The sequence below is a fragment of the Pseudorasbora parva genome, chromosome 21, assembly GCF_024679245.1.
Source record: "Pseudorasbora parva isolate DD20220531a chromosome 21, ASM2467924v1, whole genome shotgun sequence".
Classification (NCBI taxonomy): domain Eukaryota; kingdom Metazoa; phylum Chordata; class Actinopteri; order Cypriniformes; family Gobionidae; genus Pseudorasbora; species Pseudorasbora parva.
Genome location: NC_090192.1, coordinates 22,694,472 through 22,719,767, shown reverse-complemented (window position 1 = coordinate 22,719,767; position 25,296 = coordinate 22,694,472). Strand labels below are relative to the sequence as shown.

Below are 25,296 nucleotides of genomic sequence, written 5' to 3'. Positions count from 1 at the left end.
CTTTCATATATTTTAGATTCATTGCACACCAACTGAAATATTTCAGGTCTTTTATTGTTTTAATACTGATGATTTTGGCATACAGCTCATGAAAACCCCAAATTCCTATCTCAAAAAATTAGCATATCATGAAAAGATTGTCTAAACAAGCTATTAACCTAATCATTGGAAACAACTAACTCTAAACACCTGCAAAAGATTCCTGAGGCTTTTAAAAACTCCCAGCCTGGTTCATAACTCAAAACCGCAATCATGGGTAAGACTGCCGACCTGACTGCTGTCCAGAAGGCCATCATTGACACCCTCAAGCGAGACGGTAAGATACAGAAAGAAATTTCTGAACGAATAGGCTGTTCCCAGAGTGCTGTATCAAGGCACCTCAGTGGGAAGTCTGTGGGAAGGAAAAGGTGTGGCAAAAAACGCTACACAACGAGAAGAGGTGTCCGGACCCTGAGGAAGATTGTGGAGAAGGACTGATTCCAGACCTTGGGGGACCTGCGGAAGCAGTGGACTGAGTCTGGAGTAGAAACATCCAGAGCCACCGTGCACAGGCGTGTGCAGGAAATGGGCTAAAGGTGTCGCATTCCCCAGGTCAAGCCACTTTTGAACCAGAAACAGCGGCAGAAGCGCCTGACCTGCGCTACAGAGAAGCAGCACTGGACTGTTGCTCAAATTTTGCATGTCATTCGGAAATCAAGGTGCCAGAGTCTGGAGGAAGACTGGGGAGAAGGAAATGCCAAAATGCCTGACGTCCAGTGTCAAGTACCCACAGTCAGTGATGGTCTGGGGTGCCATGTCAGCTGCTGGTGTTGGTCCACTGTGTTTTATCAAGTGCAGGGTCAGCTATCAGGAGATTTTGGAGCACTTCATGCTTCCATCTGCTGAAAAGCTTTATGGAGATGAAGATTTCGTTTTTCAGCACGACCTGGCACCTGCTCACAGTGCCAAAACCACTGGTAAATGGTTTACTGACCATGGTATTACTGTGCTCAATTGGCCTGCCAACTCTCCTGACCTGAACCCCATAGAGAATCTGTGGGATATTGTGAAGAGAAAGTTGAGAGACGCAAGACCCAACACTCTGGATGAGCTTAAGGCCGCTATCGAAGCATCCTGGGCCTCCAGAACACCTCAGCAGTGCCACAGGCTGATTGCCTCCATGCCACGCCGCATTGAAGCAGTCATTTCTGCAAAAGGATTCCCGACCAAGTATTGAGTGCATAACTGAACATAATTATTTGAAGGTTGACTTTTTTGTATTAAAAACACTTTTCTTTTATTGGTCGGATGAAACATGCTAATTTTTTGAGAGAGGAATTTTGGGTTTTCATGAGCTGTATGCCAAAATCATCAGTATTAAAACAATAAAAGACCTGAAATATTTCAGTTGGTGTGCAATGAATCTAAAATATATGAAAGGTTAATTTTTATCATTACATTATGGAAAATAATGAACTTTTATCACATTTTGAGAAGGACCTGTACTTTTCTCTAAAGTTTTCTCTATAAAAATTTAAGAGTGTATCATACGGATAAGGCAAAAAACATGGTTTGGAAAAAATGTTCATGATATACTCGCGTATTATACATGTAGTCATTTTTAAACAGCATGTGTGATAAGATTAAACTCAAGAACTCAATGGCTTTTTTTATATTTTTTTAAATGTACCGGTATTGTTAATTAATTATTTTTTGATAGCATTTTTGCCCAAGTATCTGTTCATTTGTGAGTTTATGATAATCCTAATGTGGTATTTCCAGTTCATTTTGATTTGGCTGTAAATCAGCGCGAGGCGTCATGCCGTCGGCGTCATCACACCCGCTTCACCTTGTAAACAATCTTTGTCTGAAGTGTAGTCTGTCGGTCGCACACGTTTTTGCACTTATTCTACCGACTGAAGGCATGAAAAGCTGTTGATTGTTGTAGGAAACGTAGTCTAACAGTGTTGATGCACTTTGGGAGTTGTAGTTTTATTCCATTTGTATTACACATCCATTCATGAGAATCGATCGGGTCACTCGCACCGGTGAGCCTACATATTTTTTCACAGTCGCACGCAGTCATTTTCAGGCTTAAATGCGCCCCAAATGGGCGCTATGGTGAATTCAGGTTGAATGGGTTGAATTCAATCAACCTGAATTCACCCTACATCATTGGGACTTGGGACTTGTCATGCTGTTTGGAAAGTCAACCAAGGTCACATAAAAATGATGTGCAAGTTTAATGTATGAAATACTTAAAATAGAGGAATTTTTAAGTATTCAGTAATTATTTTGACAACTGTTCATTCTAGTAATTGTTAGTTTTAGCATGACATATACCAAACTAAACATGCAGGTGCTATATTAGCATTCTAAGTGCAAAACACCTACGCCTCACTAATACATCAAGGTTTCATTGTACTGGATGAACAAACATCAGTGACCTTTCAAAGTTCATTTGTTATACAATCTGACTAAACTGCCAGGTTGAGGATAGGGCAAGTAAAGTCTGCACCAAAAAAATAAAAAACCCAGAATAACATACAAATTATGTTAAAATTATAATTATTATTTTTTAAATATATACTTTAATTATTTAATATATACACTACCGGTCAAAAGTTTTAGAACGGTACGTTTTTTAAAATGTTTTTAAAGAAGTCTCTTCTGCTCATCAAGGCTGCATTTATGTTATCATTCTAATATGATATATGATTTATGTTATCATTTATCATTCTAATATGATGATTTACTGCACAAGAAACATTTATGATTATTATCAATGTTGAAACAGTTGTGTAATTTTTTTATTTATTTTTTTATTCTTTGATTTCAAAAGAACAGTATTTATCTGTAATAAAAAAAAACTTTTGAAACATTGTACTACCATTTAAATGTTTGGGTCAGTAAGAATTGTATTTTATTTTTTTGGGGAAAGAACTTAAAGAAATAAATACATTTATTTAGCAGGGATGCATTAAATTGATCAAGTGACAGTATAGACATTTATAATGTTGCAAAAGCTTTATATTTCAGATAAATGCTTTTCTTTTGAACTTTCTATTCTTCAAAGAATCCTAAAAAAATGTACACAAATATATATATATATATATATATATATATATATATATATATATATATATATATATATATATATATATATATATATAATGATACTCTACTATTTTTTTTAATGTTTTATTTTTATACTTTTTTTAGGGGTAAACTTAAAAATAAATCTGCAATATTTTTACCTTTAACATAAGTAAACCATTTACTCATGGTGCCTCTAAAGATAACATTTTTGCACAGTGTAATATCACTCTCTACATCTCAAACTCTACATCCATTCTGTCGTTATTTTTTTTTTAATTTTGTGCCCTACTCTCACCCACTTAATTTTTTGTAGTCATTAAACACCATAACAAAAGCATATGACTGAATGCCATTAATGCTACGGCGATAATACACTGGTAAAATGAATCACCATGTTATCAGCCTACAAAACAACTATAAACTCAAACAAACAAGCCCAAAATCAATATTTTCCGGTTCTGTGATGTCGACATCTTTAGCCTCTGGTCTTCTTGGGAGTTAATTCAAGAGAGAGAGAGTAAGAGTGAGAGAGGTAGTCTGATGGCAGTCGGCTAAACCAAAGCCTTCTAGTTTATGTTCTGATTCCATTACATCTTGTTTCTACTAATTCTCTAATATTTGGAGCTAAAAGAGAATGAAATATTTCAAGGAAGCGGTCATACTATTGTTAGGGCCGTACTTGATTCTGCTGTGCAGGAGAGTGTCAGGTGATCAGGTGAGTATGAGATCTCTAAAAGACAGGTATAAAAAAAAAAATGTAACTAGCATTTTACAAGCTACAAAAGATATATATATATATAAATAATCACCAAGACCATTTTTTTTTTTTTTTACAATAAGGTTAATTATTTAACATTAGTTAACTACATTAGTTAACACGAATTAATGAACTGCATTAATAAAGCATTTATTTATCTTTGTTAATGTTAATTTTAACATTTACTAATGCATTATTATTATCTTGTTAACATTAGTTAATGCAATGCGAACAAACCATGAACAGCTGTATTTTTATTAACCAATGTTAATAAAGATTAACTAATGCTAATAAGGGGTTGTTCATGGATAGTTCATGTTAAATAATGCATTAAATAGTAACCTTATTGTTAAGTGTTATCTTTTTTTTTTTTACTATGCAATTATGTTGAGAAACTCGTGCCTTTTACTATTACATATAACATGCCAGTGCAAATTTAATCATCAGAAATTGAAAAAGGAAAGGCTTAATGTTGACAACACACTATACATATTTTATGTAAACTGAGGCTTGCCTGCTTGCTTGATCCTCACTTACTTTACACATTCAAAAATATTACTTCTGGTAACATCAGAAAAACTAGATTTATTACTATAGCTATACTATAACTATAGCTTAACTTTTATGTATGAAATGAGATCAATGAATGCCGAAGAAAATAAACTTTTTTGCCTTTTCTTTAAATTAAATTCTTAAATTAAATTAAAATCCTCATTGTTAAGTCAGTTTGGATAAAATGTAAAGTGAAATACTATGTAATGAAAATATTATATTAAAGCTAAATTATTCAAACCTATCATTGGTTAAATCAATCATTTCATTGCAAAAAAATAAAAAAATCCTGAACCACTATTGGGATGTTAAACAAACAAACCCACGCACCTGCTAATGTGCCAAAATCCTTGCATGGAGAACCTTACATAAGATAGAACATCACAGGCAATGAACATTTTGAGCTGACTGGCTGGTCAGGAAGTAACTTTCGCTGAAAAAGTAATTGCACCGCTGGTGTATTCGTATTCGACTCTTAATTCGCTGAACCCTTGCCCTGGGGCAACAGTATTTACACTGGCGGCTTGTCTGGGATATTGCAGATACTTGTGTTTACCTAGCCTTTAGCGAGAGTGAGAGAGATATGTCTAAATGTAATCTGAGCATGATTGGCTGCTGTATGATATTTGATGTATGATGTCAAAAGCATTCTCTGGTTTTTGGGATGATTGAGACAGATATCTGGCAAGGGAGTTGTCAATCTTGCACACAGACAGTCCAAATGGACCCCTTTAATGCACACGAGTGCAAATCTCTCCGAAATCACAAGGTGAGCGGATTTGAAATCTGTAGGTTTCACTTCACTCTTACGTGCTTGGCTGCAGTAGTTGGTCATTGTGTATTTAATACAGAATTCACTGTCTTACAGCATCAGATCTTTCTTTGAGTTTCGGACCCTTGACCCAGAGGGGGCCATCTTTTATGGAGACACCAAAGAAGGACAGGACTGGTTTGTGCTTTCATTACGTGATGGCATACCTGAAATGCAGATTGGGAAAGCAGACATCTTAGTGAGCGTAAAGGGAGGTCGCAAACTTAATGATGGGGCCTGGCACTTGGTAAATCTTTTTTAATCTCTAATGATTTAAAGCAACAACCCTTTGTATATGCTTCAACTGTTAAAATGTTTGGGCTTTGTGAATTAAAAAAAAAAAGTATATCTCTTATATTAATCAAGGCTGCATTTACTTGATCAAAAATACAGCAAAAACAGTAATATTGTGAAATATTTTTACAATTTAAAATAACTTCTTTGTGTTTTTAATACATTTTAAAATGCAATTTTAGCATTGTAGTCTGCATCCAGTCTTCAGTGTCACATGTCAGAAAATTATTTTAATATAATAATAATAATAATAGATTTTATTTATAATGCACTTTTCATTCCGAAGAATCTCAAAGTGCAAATAATATCCTGATTTGGTGATAAATAATAATTTATTTTGATTATCAATTGAATGAAAATGAATGACTTTTTTTGTGTGTGTGTGGAAATTGTGATACATTTTTAGGACTCTGAAAAAAAAGTTAAAAAACAGAAATGACATACATTATAATACAATTATATATGTCTACTTTCACATTTGATGATGATTTTAAAAAAAAGCCTTACTGACTTCTGAACAGTAGTGTGTATATATATACAGTATCACACACACATAGCATTATGAAATGCTAATAAGGGCTCTGTTTAGAACAAATATCATTTCATAAACCTTCATTATGTGATCAAACATCTTAGTATTCTCTAATGATTTTGGACAGCTGGAATTGCGTAGTGAGGGCAGATTTGTGGTGCTAGAGGTAAACAACAAGGAAGAGCTTCTAGTCGGGCTCCATTCTAAACTGGCAGAAGATGAACTAACAGGGAAGATACGTCTGGCTCTTGGTGGCATGCTGGTGGACAAACAAAAGCTCTTCCATCCAGTAAGATTATTTGTGTTTTCTAATAATACTTTAATTGAAAAGAGGGAAAAGTAACACTGACTGACCATATAAAACAAGCGTATATTTCTTTTTTTTTTTTTTGTCAGTTTGAACCGGAAATGGATGCCTGTATTAGAGGAGGACATTGGCTAAATCTCAGCACCCCCTGGAATACAGATTCAACGTGGGAACCCCGGCCCTGCTTCTCCGAGATCAAGAGAGGGAGCTATTTTCCAGGAACTGGAGTGGCTGTGTTTAACACAACTGGTGAGTGAAAATGGATGCGTATAAACTTGCATTGCATAAGCTGACATTATCTTTCCTTGCACATATCATGACAGATCTTCCTGGACTTAAGACAGAAGAGGCCGGTATCACAGTCGAGATCTTTGGATCTTGGACTGGGACAACGTTGAGTCTCCAAAGCCCAGGATTTGAGTATGTTTTGGGAGAGTTAGAGGGGCAAAAAGATGTCAAGGTATGAATATAATAAACAAAAATCTATTGCATCATTAATTAAATGGTAGCATTTAAATGATGAAGCTGCTGATGATTATTTAACAGAAAAGTGATGTATATTAACGCCTGATCCTCTTACTTTCATTTAAAAGTATACAGGTATACTGTATAAGCAACCTTTTCATAACATCTCAGTCACACTTTACAATAAGGTTCCATTCGTTAACATAACATCACTTAGCTACATTAGTTAACATGAACTAACAATGAGAAATAACACTAAAGCATTTATTAATAAGTTCATATTAATTTTAACATTTACTAATACATTATTAGGAGTATCTGTTAATATTTATTAATGAGCCTATGCTGACATGAACTAACAATGAACAGTTGTAATTTTTAGATAATACATGAACTAAATGGGACTTTAAGTATTATCTGCACTATAACAGGAGGTGCAGTTGGGCCTGAAAGAGGGATCGGAAAATTCTGACCTTCCCCCTGAACCTGCAACACTTATTTTTACCATACTGAAACATTCACTTGTAGTAAACAGCAAATCGGAGCTTGAAACGGAAAGTCTGGACTTTTTCACCATGTGGAAAAAGGGGATGCTCCTGACTTTTGGGGGAGTGCCAGGTAAATTTGCGAGGTGGAAGTGAGCAAGAATTTCCATGCTCAAGTACTCTTCCATTCACCAATATCCACTATGTTCTGTGTTGAATTCTTGATATTTCACTTGCATCAGTCAAGTAGACAATCGTGTCTAGTCTTTAACAAATCTTGCTACTTTACATAGAAGTAGAGAATTTGCTTAGGTTAGTTCTGTCTGAACTCTTTTTTTTTTTTCTTCAGGTGACAGCGAGGCGGCAAAAAGTACAAATCACCTGCGTGGATGTCTGGAGAAAATCCTCGTCCAGGGCCAGGTCATTGATCTTGATCGGGCATTGTACAAACACACGGCGGTGTCATCTCACAGCTGTCCTACAGAAGCAATGAATGAACTCACTTAATGGAAATTCAAGGCAATCATCTTGGCAGGCTAAATTCTAAAATTACCTTCGTGGTTCACTCATCTTATATCTGTAATAGATAGGCCTATTTAAAAATGCTGAATGTTCAAGTGACCCAGTAATAACAATAACCTCCAAATATGTACTGATCAGCTGTTATATTACATTGAGCCAGAAAATACATTTGAAATTAAATGGCACGTAATGACTGAACAAGGAAAACATCTTTAAATAAAATATCAATAAAATATGCAGTTTCATTAATTTATAATTTCATGAAGCCATGTGTTAGTCTGACAATACCTCTGATAAGCAAGTCTATTCTCTTCCAACCCAACTTCTTTGTTTTACAATGGATCATTTAATATATAGAAATGTATGGATACTAAATACATAAAATGTAATACTATTTTGAAACTTTTTGTATAATTTTATAACATTACTGCTTAACACGAGTTCAAAAAAAGTAATATTTCCCCGGAAATGTTGTTGTGGTGGAAATGACACCATTTTGGGTCAAAAACCTGTTGAAATCATTTATTTTTTATGTCTCTGTTCATCATAGTTAAATACTTAATGTTTGCATGGTGGATTGTCATATTTTAAAACATACCCCCCAGTTTGACAGGCAAGGCTTATGTCTGGTCCCAGAATAAAATGCATGTATGTTTGAGCTGTTTTATCTGAAACCAATTTACACCGACTTATCGCAAAATATGTCATTACTATTGTTTTGTTTCAAGATGCACACCAGTCATGTTTTTTTTCTTTCTGAGGCATGTTTATAGAAGCTACTTAAATGCCCTAATTGAACTGAAGTCTAATCCGGTCTTAATCTAAACCCAGTTTGTGAAACCAAGCCTTAAAGTTTTTGCCTAGGTCAACACTATACATCTATAATTAAAAGATAAATTGTAAATGAGAAAAAAATAAATGAAGTAAATTCATAATAAATTATATATAAAGTTCATTATTTTCCATAATGTAATGATAAAAAATAAACATTCATATATTTTATATTCATTGCACACCAACTGAAATATTTCAGGTCTTTTATTGTTTTAATACTGATGATTTTGGCATACAGCTCATGAAAACCCAAAATTCCTGTCTAAAAAAATTAGCATATCATGAAAAGGTTCTCTAAACGAGCTATTAACCTAATCATCGGAATCAACTAACTCTAAACACCTGCAAAAGATTCCTGAGGCTTTTAAAACCTCCCAACCTGGTTCATTAATCAAAACCGCAATCATGGGTAATGGGTCCTGCACACTGTGCAATTTTTCAAAATCCTTTGCGAATGTCCCTTGTCAGACTGTACGAACATGATCCCCAATGTAAGCCATGTCACACTGTAAGATCTCAGTTGGCATTAATGTCAGACTGCACGATAGTGAAGGCACGCTAATAACGGACGCGCACAAGAAAACTCGTCCGGAGTTTTATATCAATGAATGACGCGTTCGATAGTGAGCTGCATTACACGCGGGACTGAAATGCTGGCTACAAAGAAATCTCTAGCTCTCGTCTTGGTCATAGTTTGTCTTGAAAAACTGAGATATTTGACTGTCATCGTAGAAGAAGTCACACTGCAGGATTGTGTGCCAAATCTTCTGACACTGCCAGAATTTTGTCTGAGGTAATATTTGATCGCAGCGCTCATTAATCGGCTGCCGGTGAACATGTCAAACTAACGACCAAAGACGTCAAATTTTAGCCTAGGATCAGAGGAATCTTTTAGGATTTGCTAAATCTGTCTCAGACGGCCAAATCGTGGCCAAAATCGCAGTGTGCACCCGGCTTAAGACTGCCGACCCGACCCTGTCCAGAAGGCCATCATTGACACCCTCAAGCGAGAGGGTAAGACACAGAAAGAAATTTCTGAACGAATAGGCTGTTCCTAGAGTACTGTATCAAGGCACCTCAGTGGGAAGTCTGTGGGAAGGAAAAAGTGTGGCAAAAAACGCTACACAACGAGAAGAGGTGACCGGACCCTGAGGAAGATTGTGGAGAAGGACCAATTCCAGACCTTGGGGGACCTGCGGAAGCAGTGGACTGAGTCTGGAGTAGAAACATCCAGAGCCACCGTGCACAGGCGTGTGCAGGAAATGGGCTACAGGTGCCGCATTCCCCAGGTCAAGCCACTTTTGGGCTACAGAGAAGCAGCACTGGACTGTTGCTCAGTGGTCCAAAGTACTTTTTTCGAATGAAAGCAAATTTTGCATGTCATTCGGAAATCAAGGTGCCAGAGTCTGGAGGAAGACTGGGGAGAAGGAAATGCCAAAATGCCTGACGTCCAGTGCCAAGTACCCACAGTCAGTGATGGTCTGGGATGCCATGTCAGCTGCTGGTGTTGGTCCACTGTGTTTTATCAAGTGCAGGGTCAATGCAGCTAGCTGTCAGGAGATTTTGGAGCACTTCATGCTTCCATCTGCTGAAAAGCTTTATGGAGATGAAGATTTCGTTTTTCAGCACGACCTGGCACCTGCTCACAGTGCCAAAACCACTGGTAAATGGTTTACTGACCATGGTATTACTGTGCTCAATTGGCCTGCTAACTCTCCTGACCTGAACCCCATAGAGAATCTGTGGGATATTGTGAAGAGAAAGTTGAGAGACGCAAGACCCAACACTCTGGATGAGCTTAAGGCCGCTATCGAAGCATCCTGGGCCTCCATAACACCTCAGCAGTGCCACAGGCTGATTGCCTCCATGCCACGCCGCATTGAAGCAGTCATTTCTGCAAAAGGATTCCCGACCAAGTATTGAGTGCATAACTGAACATAATTATTTGAAGGTTGACTTTTTTGTATTAAAAACACTTTTCTTTTATTGGTCGGATAAAATATGCTAATTTTTTTAGATGGGTTTTCATGAGCTGTATGCCAAAATCATCAGTATTAAAACAATAAAAGACCTGAAATATTTCAGTTGGTGTGCAATGAATCTAAAATATATGAAAGTTACATTTTTATCATAACATTATGGAAAAAAAACTTTATCACAATATGTGATTTTTTTTAGAAGGACCTGTATAATATTAATCTCATATATTAATATTAAAACCTATGGAAAATAAATAATCTAATGTTTTGGATACAAATCAGTTGAGGGTTTATCTGTAATCCACTGCCACCTAGAGGATTTTTTCAACTAACATACTATAGTGCCAAACAAATAAAAAAAATTAATAGTGGCAATATTTTAATCAATTTTCTGTTCAAATTATTTTCCTTAGGAAAGAAACAGCTTTTAACAATTCCTAATAATAGGCCTAGCCATTGATAGAGTTGTTAACGTCAATATAATAGATATTGTTATATCATATAATTATATTAATATAGTTCTTCGTGTGAGCATGTTGTTTAATTTATTTCTAACTTAATCTTAACGTAATTTGTGACGTGACATGTGGCCTTTGAAAATGTATTTGTCATTTAACCTACCTCCAAACACATTTATCAAGTTTTATCAGCCCCTGCTCGCTCTCTGTATTCTAATTCAAATGAAAAATAAGTATTATTTTTTTGCTGCCCCATCTAAAAATCGTGCTCCGTGTGTAAAACACTGAAATCAAATACCAATACCACCGATATGCCAACAAATATACCTATTATCAAGCGCGAACTGCCCACAAGCGGCACTTTACTGTCGCAAAACGACGCTTGGTGTCGTGCACCGCGCCGCCCGTGCGAAGATGGCGGCTGAGCTGCATCCGCGCAGCGGAAAACTGATCGGTTTGTCTAACTCTAATAGAACCGCTCAACGGAATCAGCCGGTACAGGAATTCAATCACGGCCTGGTCCTCAGTCGGGAGCCGCTGAGGGACCGCGATGTCTTCACTGTCCGCATCGACAAGAAGGTAAACAAGCATGTCCCACTAGAGAGAGAGAGAGCGAGAGATAGAGAGAGATAGGGAAAGAGGGATCGAGAAAAGGGTGTGAGTTTGTGTCAGATCGTCTGCAGTGGTGCATTACTTAAGCATGAAGGTCTGTCCGAGCTTATTCATAGGTCATGTGCGGTGTTAGTTGTGTGTCAGGACGTGCGTGTGCTGCAGGTTTGCAGTGATCTGTCATGGTTTGTCAGTGCTGTTGATGTTCGAATTCCAGTGAATCGATTCATTTGAATTCTTTCAAATCCGGTTTGTTCAATGACCCGTTTCGCAGGTTACATCAAGTGACTGTCTTTTCCCGTATAATGAGTGATTCATTGAATCACTTAGGTGATTCGTTAAAAACAGTGAGATGACCAAAACAACCAGTGCATGATGACAGAGAAGAACAGGGCCTGTGACAAGAAAGGGCCACACTCATTGGGACTAGGGAGAAGAGGGGCCACACAAAATATTTGTCCCAGACTCCATGCATTTAGTATTTTATTTACAAGGTTTAAAAAGATTATTTAAGGATCAAACACATCTTCCCTACAAATTGTAATTATTTCCACCCCCCAAAATACTGTGAGACAAAATTTATGTCAACAATGGGAACACCCTGGATAAATAATACATATTACTATATGTAATAATAAAGCCTTTTTGGTTCACGAACAAGGTATCTCAATTTTGTTGTAAAATGTTAGCAGCTTCAAAAAATGTTAACATTGGATTTAAAAATTCACATTTGAGATGTTTGTAATTAATGAACAGAAGCGTTAAAGTTGCTGCCAGCAGATTTAAATCCATGTGTAATCTGATTTTACAAGTTTAAATTCAAAAGGATGAAAAGTTTATTTGATGTTTGTTCTCTGCTCTCAAATTCTCTAAGTATCGTTTCATACCATTGGAGACTGATGGACAGTCAGCTGATTCATGTGAACATCATGTTAAACATGTTTTTTTTTTTTTAAATGTATGTAGGATATCCTACTTTTATCCCTCTTAATGCATTTCAATAGATGGCTGAGCAGAATTTAGTTCATGTTAGTAGTCTGTAGTGTCAATGGATTTTTCATTAAGCATGACCTTGCTGTCCACTCATGTACCTTATGGCTTTACAGCAGGACGTCTCTCACACTGCCACTGCCACTGCCACTTCCATTTGCTTTGTTTTGCAGTGTATAAGTGTCTTAAAGAAGCTATGATTTTAATAGTGAATGAAATAAAACCAAGGATGATTTGATTAATCAATTCAAGGTCATAATGAATGTAGATGCAAACTGTGTTTTCTTTCTCACTTAGAACTAGCTTAGAAGTACACCAGAGTAGAATGGTGCTATATATTAAAAGCCTGAACATTACATTTATCGTGTAATAGGGAACAGATGTCAAGCATTCCAGAAAGTTTTCTGGGAAAAGAAGTAACTATACTTAACACATTCTATAAGTATGTGTCCGTACAAATTTGTTCTTTATTCTAATAGCTTTATTCTATATAGGAAAAAATGTAAGAACAACTCAAACTACGCAAAAATCAAATGCTCATGGTGGCCTTATGACCTTATTGACATTTTTTACCTAGGTATTTAATCTGACATATTTTATCATAAATATATTGAAGTATATGAAAAAGCAAGAAAAGTATGATAATATATCACATATATATATAAAATAGTATATGATAATTTATCATAAATATATCAACAAGCAATAAAAACTGTTTTTATATAGTTTGAGCTTTAAGGTTTCTGTGTATAACAGCGCAGATATGCATATTTATACAACTGGCTAATGAGAGGTCTGTATAAAGGTGTTTATTGTGTTAGAGAACTGTTTTGAGGATGGCACACTTGGCATTGGTAGAGGACCTTGCTGACAGGGAAGAGGGCATCTTTAGAGAGCGTCATATGTTTGCAGAGAGTGAGGAAAGACACATGACCGCTGACCGTTGCTCATTTAGAATACTCAAAATTCATTAACATTATAATTATGGTAAAGTCAGCATGAAACAGAAGTTGCGATAGTCTTTTGTTCCCGATTGTGATATCCAAGTAAAATGGCTTCTCGTTCTTGTCCATCGGGAGATTCAGGAATTGATTGGATTTACTATGTGGTTTACTATTTCTGTGATCTCATGTGAGCGACAGATTGTCTGTCCTTTGTGCAGAAAAACATCATTAGAGAAGAGATGTCATATCAAGAGGGAAGGGAAGTTAATATTTTATTACGAGGGCACATTTATTTATTTTTTGCATGGATAAATCATTTATAAAAAAATAGTGCTGTCATTTTTATGATACGATTCTGCATTGATGCATTAAAACAAAACAAAAGTCATTAAATAGGCCTGTCGTACATTTTAAGGTACGTTTTTATAGGGGTAGGGGAACAATTTCTTCCCATTTGAATTGCGATTCTATCTTCTACACTTGGCATTGGTGAACCGATTTGCATCAGTTCACCGTACACAGTACTACTTGAAATTATTGACATTTTAGATTGTTGTTAATCACAATAAGCCACGAAAGAAGACTTAAAGGTATATTTTAACTCAAAAATGAAAATTTGGCATCATTTACTCACCCTCATGGCTGTATGAATTTCTTACTTCTGTTGAACACAAAAGAAGATATTTTAAAGAATGTTGGTACCTCAGACCATTGACGGCACCCACTGACTTTCATATTATGCAATTTAAACTGAATCGTAAATTACCAAAAGATTCCCACCCTGACACCGTGTCCTAACTACACACGACGCGACGCTGCGACACATGATAAAAGGTATCTTTTCCATGTTAATTAGAGAGTTTTTGTCCTAACCAGCTGAGACGGTGACGCACGATTAATCTATTTTAGAAACGTTTCTATTTTTGTGCGATGTCGCGGCTGGAACAACAATACAAAACATGGCAATGTAAATTGCAGGTAGTGTTTATGTGCTTTATTTAATTTAAAAAATGTGTAATGTTACTTTGAATATCATTTAGCGCTCCCAGCTTTGTCATACTAAAAGCAGCAAAGGATAACTCACCTCAGATCTTGGAATTAAACACATTGAAACAAGAGCATTCAATAGAATAAACCCCGACAGAGTGATCAGGACCCCGACGCGAAGCGGAGGCTACTAGTCTCAAAAAAATAATTATTAGACACAAAATATTGTCTTGAGATTAAATATTTTATTAGCTCTTACGCAAAGATTCCGCAAAGAAAAACAGTTCCAACCTGCTTTAAGCCTTTATCTATGCTAAAGATTTGCCATATGCCCTTGCTAAATGTTGAAAATGAATGCTGAAAGGTTTAGTTCACCCAAAAATTAAAAGCAAGCCTATGATTTACTCTCAAGTCATCATAGGTGTATCTTCTTTCAGACAAATACAATCGGAGTTTCTATTTAAAAAGTCCAGGCTAACGTTAATCCAAGCAGTTGTTGTAGTTGTGTTTGAAGTCCATAAAAAATGCAGCTGTCTGTCAAATAACGTGCTCCACACAACTCAGATGGGTTAATAGAGACTTCTGATTCGAATCGATGCGTTTGTGTAAGAAAAAATATCTATATTAAAAACGTTATAAAGGAAACCTGCCTTGAAGTCTTCCATTGTAACCCACGGCTGTTTAAGCCACAAGATGGCGCCAGCGTTAAGCATAGAAGTAGTACTGGTCAAGATAACTCGTAGTACCGTATGAGTGGTTGTTATCTGGAAATAACATACCGCTGGAATGCACGATTGACCAATCAGAATCAAGGATTTTTACAGAGCCGTGTAATAATTGTAAATAAAGTACTCTTATTATATTAATAAAAAACTGTATGTCCTTCAGAAGTAAAGCACTTGTGTCTGATGTTTTGGTTTCATACTCTCTTGACAGACCCGAAGCACGTGCACAGAAAGACGTCTCTCAGACAGCATGCAATCCCGAATTCAGTTATCTTTTGCGTCGTATTTCGCTTAAACGTTCAGCTACACAGAATCATTTCAAAATATCTGTCTGAGTATTCACTTACATAGTAAGTTTAAACTCTTAAATGTACATACACATTTGGGGGGAAAATCTGATATGTGATCAGTGTGAGAAGGATATTAGATCCTCGCATTTGGTCTTAATTTAATTAACCTGTTGCTGTCTGTGTCTTTGTCATGTTAATCAAACCAAAAAAAGAGGGAATCACTTACTGCTCTTTACTGAATAACTTTTGTGGTTTTAATAATAATCAGTTTCTTTTTGTAGTTACTATACTTAAGAATATGCTGTGATCATTTTTTAAATGTATTTTTTTTTACATCTGATTATATTATTTCTTGCTTGAATGCTTCTGTTAGATGTAAAATGGAGAAGAAAAAGAGTAAAGCACTGTTAGGTTAGATGCTTTACATTTTTGTTTACGTATTTGTATTTTTTCTACTTATTTTTAATGACAAAAATAAAAAAATAACAAAACAAAAAAACATTATTGCAATTATTCATAAAGGCATTATTAATAAATCAATTGGAGGAAAAGACGCAGTGTGACGCATTGAGAATCAGTCTTATAATCGAATCATTACTCTCTGAAACGCAATCGAATTGTGAGGCATATAAAGATTCACACCTCTAATAATAAATACTGCCATGTTCCATAAAAAAATGTGTGCACTTTGCACACATGTTGTGAATTAGGTGTTGTAATTTATTGTGAGTAGTTTTCCTTACAAAAACTAAATAGTCCCCTAGTGAATGAGTACCAAATTATGGTACTGCCATCATAGACTTAATTGTTTTCTAGAAACATTTAGCAGTTATAGACTACTGCTGTGTATTTTTTCATGTTTATGAACTGTGTCTCCTTCCAGTCAGCACCTAGACAAAGTGCTGGTTAGAATATTGGATTTAGAAGAGGTTGTGTTTTAGACCTATTTGATCATTTTAAATGCTTTCTAAACTATTTTATGATAGTCTTGAGTCTAATTTATAAATTGACTTTCAGTTAATGTGGCTATGAACTAGATATTGAGGCTTGATAAGGGAAGTGCACAGCAAAACAATATTATTTATGGTGTCTTGATTATTATTCCTGTTTCCTGAATGTTTTCGCTCGTTCTGTTTCCTCACTTCTAGACAGAAGGGAAAATGACAATGAAGTAGATTACTGGTCACTTACGTAACAAGATTAGAGAAATGCGTTTATCACATTCAATGCCGCCTGTCCCTCTTCTCAGCCTGCCTTAACCCAGATACACAAGGCCCTTTTCCACTGACAACCTACATACCATAACCATAAACATTTGAGGAATGCAGTGATAATGCAAAATCTAGAGAAATTTCACTAAACAGTGTGAGATGGAGATTTTTTTAATGACATGTTCCTCTATTAACATTATCTGTGGCATGTTAATTACCAATGAAAATAATTTCACCTAAGGCTTTGTTTTTTTTTTTTATTTTTTTTATTTTTTTTTTTTTATTGACATACAGACATACAAACCACAATAGTGCAGTAATTGACAATCGAGTAATTACATAGTTCTAGAAGTGAAATAAAAGTGTGTTAATGTATAAGGTGTGTGTGGGTGAGTGTAGGTGTGGGTGTGTATTCAAAAGCAAAATTACACATTTATTATTTATTATATTATCACTACCACTTATCATCATCATACCATCATCATCATCATCATTGTAATAATCAGTGTCCCTTTTTTTATTTTTTTTATTTTCCTATGTAATATTTATCATTGTCACCACTTTCAATGGGTCAATAAGTTTCACATAATATAATAATAATATAAGATAATCCTCCCCCCACATCTTTTCAGTCCCTATACTTTTTATTTTATTTTTTATTTTATTTTTATGTTGTGTGTAGTGTCTAAGGTGCATTAAAAGAAGGGGGACATTGTGCGAGTGTCTCAACTTAGGACAGAGATGCTGTCCTAGAGAAACCATTTCTCGCCTGTCCTACCTGCCTTAGTGTTTATGAGGTTTTCCAATTTAAATATACATACAAACACACATTTCTCTTCTACATTGTGGTGCATTTAAAACACATGAAAAGATTAGGGGGAAAATTAGAAATAATCAATCGATTTTACTATAGTAGTAGTGGTGACAATGAAAACCAGGTTTGAAATTCCAAAACAGCAATAATAATAGTTGATGATAATGATGATGATGATGATGACGACAATGATGAAAGCAAAGACAACAATGGAAACAGCAACAATAATAAAAATAATAATAATAAATAATAGCAATCATAACAATAACAATAATGAAACAATGAAACAATATTGACAATAATTGGAATTATGCAGTAATGCCTGTGGATTGATTAAGAGATTGGAGGAGACAGAGTTACGGAGAGAGAGAGGATTCAGAGTTGTAAGAGGTCAGAAAGTGTTGGATGGCAGAGGTCGCTTTCAGATGAGGGATTATAGGGGAGAGATGTGTATTCCATTGTAATAAAGTCGGTGAGAAGATTTTTCCAGTGGTTAATGTGTATTTTGTTACGAGTTTTCCAGTTCATGAGGATAGTTTTCTTGGCAATGGTTAGGGCTATGAGGAGAGTTTTAAAGTTTATAGTTTTATCTGTAATTATTGTGAGGTCCCCAAGCAAGCAAAGAGAGGGCGATAAGGCTTTGTTTGTGACAGAGGCCATATTACAGCCTTTTAAAAATCACTTCTCAGTGGGTCAATAACATTCTGTTTAGTTCCTGTCTCTATTAAGCGCAGTGTGCTCTGATTGGTCAGCTGGACCAGTGTGTTGTGATTGGTCAACTGCTTCAAGCGTGTTTCAGAAATGTCACAGCTCTTACCATACCCACGAGTTTCAATACACTACGACCCTGTCCCAAATGGCACCCTAAATACTTGCAGACTTTCTGCGGATGGGAAAAAGTCAGTTGCGGAGACTGCTTCAGTGCGGACTCAGCAAAAATGTGCATCGAGGGCGCATATCGACCACAAAGGGGTCACTCACGACTCACAAGCACCCTTCTGACACATAAAATGGCAAATGGGAAACCTTACGGTCTCATTGACTTAAAGGTAGGGTAGGTAAGAATTGGTTAAAAAACTTTTTTTCACATTTGTTAAAACGTTCTTTATATCAATACATAATTGAAATGTAAGTACTCTAAAAAAGAAAGTATAAAAATAAGAGAGTGTCTGTAGACCTCTCACGACTGTTTTAAAGACAGCTCATTAAAATTAACTTTTTGATGATATTCTAATTATTTGGCCAGCTCCTGTATGAGTGAATCATTGAGTCATTCATTAAAAAAAATAATTTAGATTCAATTAACATTTTAAATAAACTGCAGCAATTAACATTTGTCAGAACCATAGTAAATCACATGTTGCTTTGTTTAGGTGTCTGTTCAGGATCGTGGAAGAATAGTGATCTCAATTTTAAAATTGTGATTCTCATATTATCCAGAGTCATGCAGGTCTAGCCTCTAGCCAGTAGCCAGATGACTTTCCTGTATTGATTATGTAATGATTAGTAACTTTAGTACAAATGTGCGATAGGATACCAGAAAGGGAAGTAACCAATCTCAAAGTACTTTTCTTTTGAAGCTAACTCCACACAGGAAATACATCCTCTGTCTCAAACTGTAGTCCCACTGCTAAAAGGATGATTTAGACAGCTTTTATTGCTCCGATAACACAATTTTGAATAGAAGCATTAACATAATTTTTTGAATAGAAATATGAGTTACATATAGACTCCAATAGTGGATTACTCTAAACATGATCTTTCTAGGTTTTTAACAATTATATAACATATATAACAATTTTCCTGATATAAAAAAGGGGATTTAAGGGAAAATATATAATACACTTCCATTCAAACGTTTTTGAAAACCATTCTAACATGCTGATTCAGTGATTCAAATGTTTGAATCAATACTGAGAGAATTTGAGAACATCAGATCAATGTTTCATTATTATGAAACTTGTAAGATGATATTACAGTCTGATTTAAACTATCTGCTTCCTCAAGGTGGATGTGAAGCTAACAAGCAGTATATAATTAGCATCCGCATACAGGCAGCAACTTTCATCAATTTTGTGCTACGACATTAATAACAGCTCGAATTTCAAAGCCAGTGTTTTATAAAATATAAGCTGCTCACGTCATAACAAAACTAGGATACCTTGTTTATCAGCAAACTGAAAAGGCATTATTATTATAATTATTATGTATTAATAAAATAATTTATCTAGGCTATTAGATATTGTTATCACTGATTTTGTCAATTCATAGGAAGTTATTGCGGAAGGGCAGGGGAGCATAGGATTATGAGACATAGAATTATAATATGTTGCAGGTCTGGCTTGAACTTGTGCCACTCAAATGAGCACCAAGGCTCAATATAACATGATCGCATGCACGAACCACTGTACCATGGTTATGAGACGTCTGAGATCTTTTACAAAGGGAGAAGCCAATGAACTTACTAACTACCTTACACCCATTTCGTTTCGCTTTGGTCCAGGTTAACTCTTGGAGCGGTTCTATAGAGATCGGCGTGACTGCGCTGGACCCAGCCGGTCTGGAATTTCCCAGCAGCGCCACAGGGCTAAAGGGGGGCTCGTGGATCGTGTCCGGCTGTTCTGTGCTGAAGGACGGCCGCTCAGTCCTGGAGGAGTACGGTCGCGACCTGGACCAGCTGGGGGAAGGGGACCGTGTAGGGATCCAGCGAAATGGGAAAGGAGAGCTTCACCTGTGGGTGAACGGCCAGGACTGCGGCGCAGCGGCCAGTGGACTTCCTTCGCGTTTGTGGGCCGTGGTGGACCTCTATGGGAAGTGTACCCAAGTGACTGTGGTAAGCTGCGAACCCCCACCTGAAATGGAAGGGGAAGAGAATGAAGAGGTGGAGGATGAGATGGTGTCGATGCAAGCGGTATCAATAATGGCAGATGCTTGCCGAAGCCACGATGACAGGGCTGGATCTGTCGTGCTGTCTGCAGCTGGTGCTACAACAGCCGTGATGAATGGATCAGCGGAGGAAGGTAAAACTAGACCACATAGTATAGACGAGAGGTCTTCATAAGTAGTTGGGTCAATAATAATGTAATATTGTGTCTATTATACAATAGTTTGGTATAATCTTCTATATTTATTTTTAAGATTAGTTTATTTAACAAAATTTGCTTATTAAAGGCTTAGTTCACCCAAAAAGGAAAATTCTGTCATTAATTACTTGCCCTCATGTTGTCCGACAACAGGTCCATAAGACCCTCCATTCATCTTTGGAGCACAAATGAAGATATTTTTGTTGAAATTCGATGGCTCAGACAGGCATTCATTGACAACGATGTCATTTCCTCTCTCAAGACCCATAAAAGGCACTAGACATTGTTAAAAAATCTCACTACAGGAGCTCTACAATACTTTTATAACTCGACGAGAATAGTTTTGTGCGCAAAAAAAACAAAATAACAACTTGTATAGTGATGGGCCAATTTTAAAATAAGGCTTCGAAAGGTTATGTCTCAAAGTATCGATTCATGATTCGGATCGCGTGTCAAACCGCCAAACTGCTGAAATCACGTGACTTTGGCGATCCAAATCATGAATTGATACGATGATTCATCACAGTTGAAATCTTTGTTTTGAAGAAGGACCATCACTATATAAGTCGTTATTTGTTTTTTTGTTTTTGCACACAAAAACTATTCTCGTGGCTTCATAAAAGTATTGTAGAGCCACTGTAGTGAGATGGGCTTTGTAACGACGTCTTAAGTGCCTTTATGGGTCTTGAGAGAGGAAATGACATTGGTGTCAATGAAGGCCTTTCTGAGCCATCGGATTTCTACAAAAATCTTAATTTGTGTTGTCTTACGGGTGACAAACGACATTAGGGTAAGTAATTAATGACAGAATTTTCATTTTTGGCTGAACTAACCCTTTAATATTTGAAAAACTTTTGTCCACATGGTGCGTTGCAACATGCAGAAATATGCATTATGATTCCCAAAAAACTTGATATGATATTTATTTATAAATACATGATATATGAAAAATACATACTGGTCAAAGTTACTCCAATATACTCAGCCATTACTCCAGTCTTCAGTGTCACATGATCCTTCTGAAATTGAACAGTTTTCTTTTCTCTTCAGTGCCTGAGGTGTCCAGGACGCATAGTCGGCCAGACAAATTTCCAAACAACTTTGAACCTGATAGTGGTACGTCACTTCTAAAACCAGCCTAGTTAATAATCGTTGTTAATCTGTCATGTCATGTTGGTTCACTCTATCTTTTTCTCTCTTTTTTTCCCTGCTCTCCTTACAGTTTTGACTGAGCATCAGTTATTTGATGTGTTCAACAATGCCATTGTCTCCCTGTATCGTTCGGAGGATGAGGGTGGAGAGGACTTGGGGGTGGGAGGAGGAGGTTGTTCTGACTCCTCGAGGGGTGGCACAGGAAGTAACGGTGGAGGCAGAGGAACAGGAAGTGATAGTGGAATTGGTGGTGGAGGGACAGGCGGAGGCAGTAGCAGCAATAGCAGCCCAGCGGGGAGCTCTGGTGGGGCAGCGGGGCTGGGGGTGGCCGCTGGCGGCATGACGACCAATGACGCACTGCTGTTCCATGAGAAGTGTGGCACACTGATCAAACTAAGCAACAATAATAAGACAGCGGAAAGAAGGAGGCCGCTGGATGAGTTCAATAATGGAGTCGTCATGACCAATCGGCCACTCAGACACAATGAAATGTTTGAGGTATGAGCCTTACAATCTAAATGTGATGACAGCCTTTATTAAATGGGTTAGTTGCGATATTTTAGGAGGATCTGTGCAAAAAACTATGTATAGTTATATGCAGAAGTTTAATAAGTACTGGGAAAGTGTGACATTTTTACCTAATTTAATATCTAAGTTTCTAGGCTTAAACAAAGTAAAGATTTACACATTTAATTGTCAATTTTGGTCAAATTCAATTTTCAAATTTTAGAGTGGCCTTTTATTGTGGCCAGCCTAAGGCACACCTGTGCAATAATCATGCTAATCAGCCTCTTGACCTGGGAGGTGGATGGATTATCTTGGCAAAGGAGAAGTGCTTACTGACACGCATTTAGACAGATTTGTGAACAATATTTGAGAGAAATAAGCCTTTTGTGTACAAAAAAGTCTTAGATCTTTGAGTTCAGTTCTTGAAAAATAGGGGGCAAAAAAAAACTAGTGTTGCGTTTATAATTTTGTTCAGTGTATTTAAAAAAAAAAAAAGTAAATGTGTTTTTTACTTTAAAACTGACTATTGAAATAGCTTTTAAAATTTAAATCACGAGATTAATATATATAAATATTATTATTCATTTTTAAAGTAAATTGAATTTAGTTATTACAAAATTATTATTTAAAGGTCCCGTTCTTCTTTCAAACTTTAGTTAGTGTGTAATGTTGCTGTTAGAGCATAAATAATATCTGTAAAATTATAAAGCTCAAAGTTCAATGCCAAGCGAGATATTTTACAGAAGTTCCCTTTCAAAGCCTACAGCGAACGGCTGGTTTGGACTACAGCAGGAAGTGCAGGGATGTAATGACATCACTAGAACCGTTTGTTGACTAACCCTCCGCCCACAAGAACACGCAAAATAGGGGGCGTGGACTTGTTGCTCTCCCACGTGGAGAAGAGCGCGCATTCAGCGCTTGCATCTCCCCGTTATGGTAAGAGGCGGGACCTTTCCGGGCAAAGTGCGCTAAGCTGCTGTCCAATCACAACACGGGAAGCGCTGGCCTAATCAGAACTCGTTACGTGTTTCTGAAGGAGGGACTTCATAGAACAAGGAAATCATCGGGCCGTTTTTAGGACAGAGGAAACAGCGCTGTACAGATAAGTCAACTGTGTGGAAAATAATGTGTTTTTTTACACGCGAAACATGAACTTATGTTATATTGCACACTGTAAACATAATCAAAGCTTCAAAAACACGCGAAGAATGGGACCTTTAAAGAACAAAAAGTTAGAATATAGTCTTCAATCACCATTTTTTGCGATTTTCATATATTTAAATTTTCATTCACTATACTTTCGAGGCAGCGTGTAGAAATTATTTATTTACAAATCAATGATCCTTCAGACATTATATTTGCTACACTTGTTTATTTCAGATTCGCATTGACAAACTGGTGGATAAATGGTCTGGATCCATTGAGATTGGAGTGACAACCCACAACCCAAATAATCTTGACTACCCTGCAACAATGACCAATTTACGCTCAGGTACACTCTTTATTATCAATAAGCATTTCTCACACAACTATTTGAATGTACATAGCAGGCACATTTGTATTAACGATGCATGCTTTGGAGGTAGCTAATGTGTCCGACAGCTTGCTGAAATAACTAAATCACATTCATTCTTGTTTCTTTAAGGCACTATCATGATGAGTGGTTGTGGGATTTTAACCAATGGGAAGGGGACTCGTCGGGAATACTGTGAATTTAGCCTGGATGAACTCCAGGTAAGTTGGCTGCTGGATCTGTGAGTCTTATGTTTATCTTATGCAATCTAATGCTCAAGATGTTGTTATCTTTTGTAGGAGGGAGATCACATAGGATTGATGAGGAAAGCCAGTGGAGCGCTGCACTTCTATATTAATGGCATTGATCAAGGTGAGAGTGGCACTTCAGATTTCAGCAATGTGATTCACAATTAGTTCAAACTTTCCTAAAATAATATTGCAAAATTATTTTATAGGGGTTGCAGCCAATCAGACACCTGGCGTAGTGTATGGAGTGGTGGATCTCTATGGCATGGCAGTCAAGGTCACAATTGTCCACAACCATAACCATAGTGACCGTTTACGCCGCAACAATGCCATCATGAGGGCGCTGTCACCTGATGTGGGCCGTCCTCGGCCTGCTCTCTCATTGACTCCAGAGCCTGATATCCCAGACCGCTTGCTTTTTCATTCAAACTGTGGGCAGAAGGCCGCAATCATCAGTGATGGTCGCACTGCTTTACGGCCTCAGTGAGTTAATTTCATCCCAAAATTACCATTTTAATTAACTGATCTCAACTTAACGAATTAATAGGGCCACTGCATTGTTGGGGCAGTTCAATTAAATTTTGATCTCTGGCACAGTGCGACGGATGACTTCAACCATGGCGTTGTGCTTAGCAACCGTCCGTTGCACTCCAATGAGGTTTTCCAGGTGCGCATTGACAAAATGGTGGACAAATGGGCAGGCTCTATAGAAATTGGTGTGACAACTCATAACCCCACCTATCTTCAGCTTCCATCAACCATGACCAACCTGCGCTCAGGTAAGATACTGCCATTGTTACCCACAGGTCACAACTGAAATCTCAGCTGACTGAATAAAGTGCCCATGAGTCAAGGCCATCTTACATTAAAGCATTAAATACAAAATTCATGAGAGCTGGCAGATAACTAATTTAATTTAATGTTATCCCCACAGGAACATGGATGATGACAGGAAATGGTGTCATGCACAATGGAACTACAATTCTTGATGAATACGGGCACAACTTGGACCGTTTAAAAGTGAGTAACCCAGCGTAACCTTTTTACTTCCTGTTTCATCCTTTTTAAGAAAGTTAGTTTAAAATTAAAAGTCCCGTTTTTTCATGTGTTTTTGAAGAACACATGTGAAAAAACACTGATTTCCTTGTT

At 36.7% G+C, this 25,296-nt stretch overlaps 2 protein-coding genes across 3 annotated transcripts in view; both read left to right on the top strand.

Moving 5' to 3' along the window:
• The first annotated feature begins 3,577 nt into the window (after positions 1-3,577).
• Positions 3,578-8,371, top strand: shbg (sex hormone-binding globulin). The gene is made up of 8 exons (XM_067429679.1): positions 3,578-3,793; positions 5,065-5,156; positions 5,256-5,445; positions 6,152-6,313; positions 6,421-6,580; positions 6,655-6,791; positions 7,228-7,414; positions 7,631-8,371. Exons 1-8 carry the CDS (start codon positions 3,713-3,715, stop codon positions 7,786-7,788), a joined length of 1,167 nt encoding a protein of 388 aa, XP_067285780.1. The 5' UTR covers positions 3,578-3,712; the 3' UTR covers positions 7,789-8,371.
• A 2,727-nt stretch (positions 8,372-11,098) lies between these two features.
• neurl4 (neuralized E3 ubiquitin protein ligase 4) overlaps positions 11,099-25,296 on the top strand; it is a 33,936-nt gene continuing 19,738 nt past the window's right edge. The window contains exons 1-10 of one of the 2 annotated variants that reach the window (XM_067429104.1): positions 11,099-11,653; positions 20,148-20,664; positions 21,778-21,843; positions 21,950-22,377; positions 23,767-23,878; positions 24,032-24,120; positions 24,199-24,271; positions 24,357-24,630; positions 24,745-24,926; positions 25,082-25,167. In XM_067429104.1, the coding sequence (XP_067285205.1) occupies positions 11,489-11,653; positions 20,148-20,664; positions 21,778-21,843; positions 21,950-22,377; positions 23,767-23,878; positions 24,032-24,120; positions 24,199-24,271; positions 24,357-24,630; positions 24,745-24,926; positions 25,082-25,167 (1,992 nt within the window). In that variant the 5' untranslated portion in view covers positions 11,099-11,488. The remainder of the gene's footprint in view (positions 11,654-20,147; positions 20,665-21,777; positions 21,844-21,949; positions 22,378-23,766; positions 23,879-24,031; positions 24,121-24,198; positions 24,272-24,356; positions 24,631-24,744; positions 24,927-25,081; positions 25,168-25,296) is intronic. The other variant, XM_067429105.1, reaches the window with a different exon arrangement.

What these genes read in the sequence shown, in the direction of transcription:
- shbg (XM_067429679.1), top strand. Translation starts at nt 3,713, where the DNA reads ATGAAATATTTCAAGGAAGCGGTCATACTATTGTTAGGGCCGTACTTG. An exon ending in AATCTCTCCGAAATCACAAG is followed by an intron (nt 5,157 to 5,255) that starts GTGAGCGGATTT and finishes ACTGTCTTACAG; the next exon opens with CATCAGATCTTTCTTTGAGT. An exon ending in AACAAAAGCTCTTCCATCCA is followed by an intron (nt 6,314 to 6,420) that starts GTAAGATTATTT and finishes TTTTTTTGTCAG; the next exon opens with TTTGAACCGGAAATGGATGC.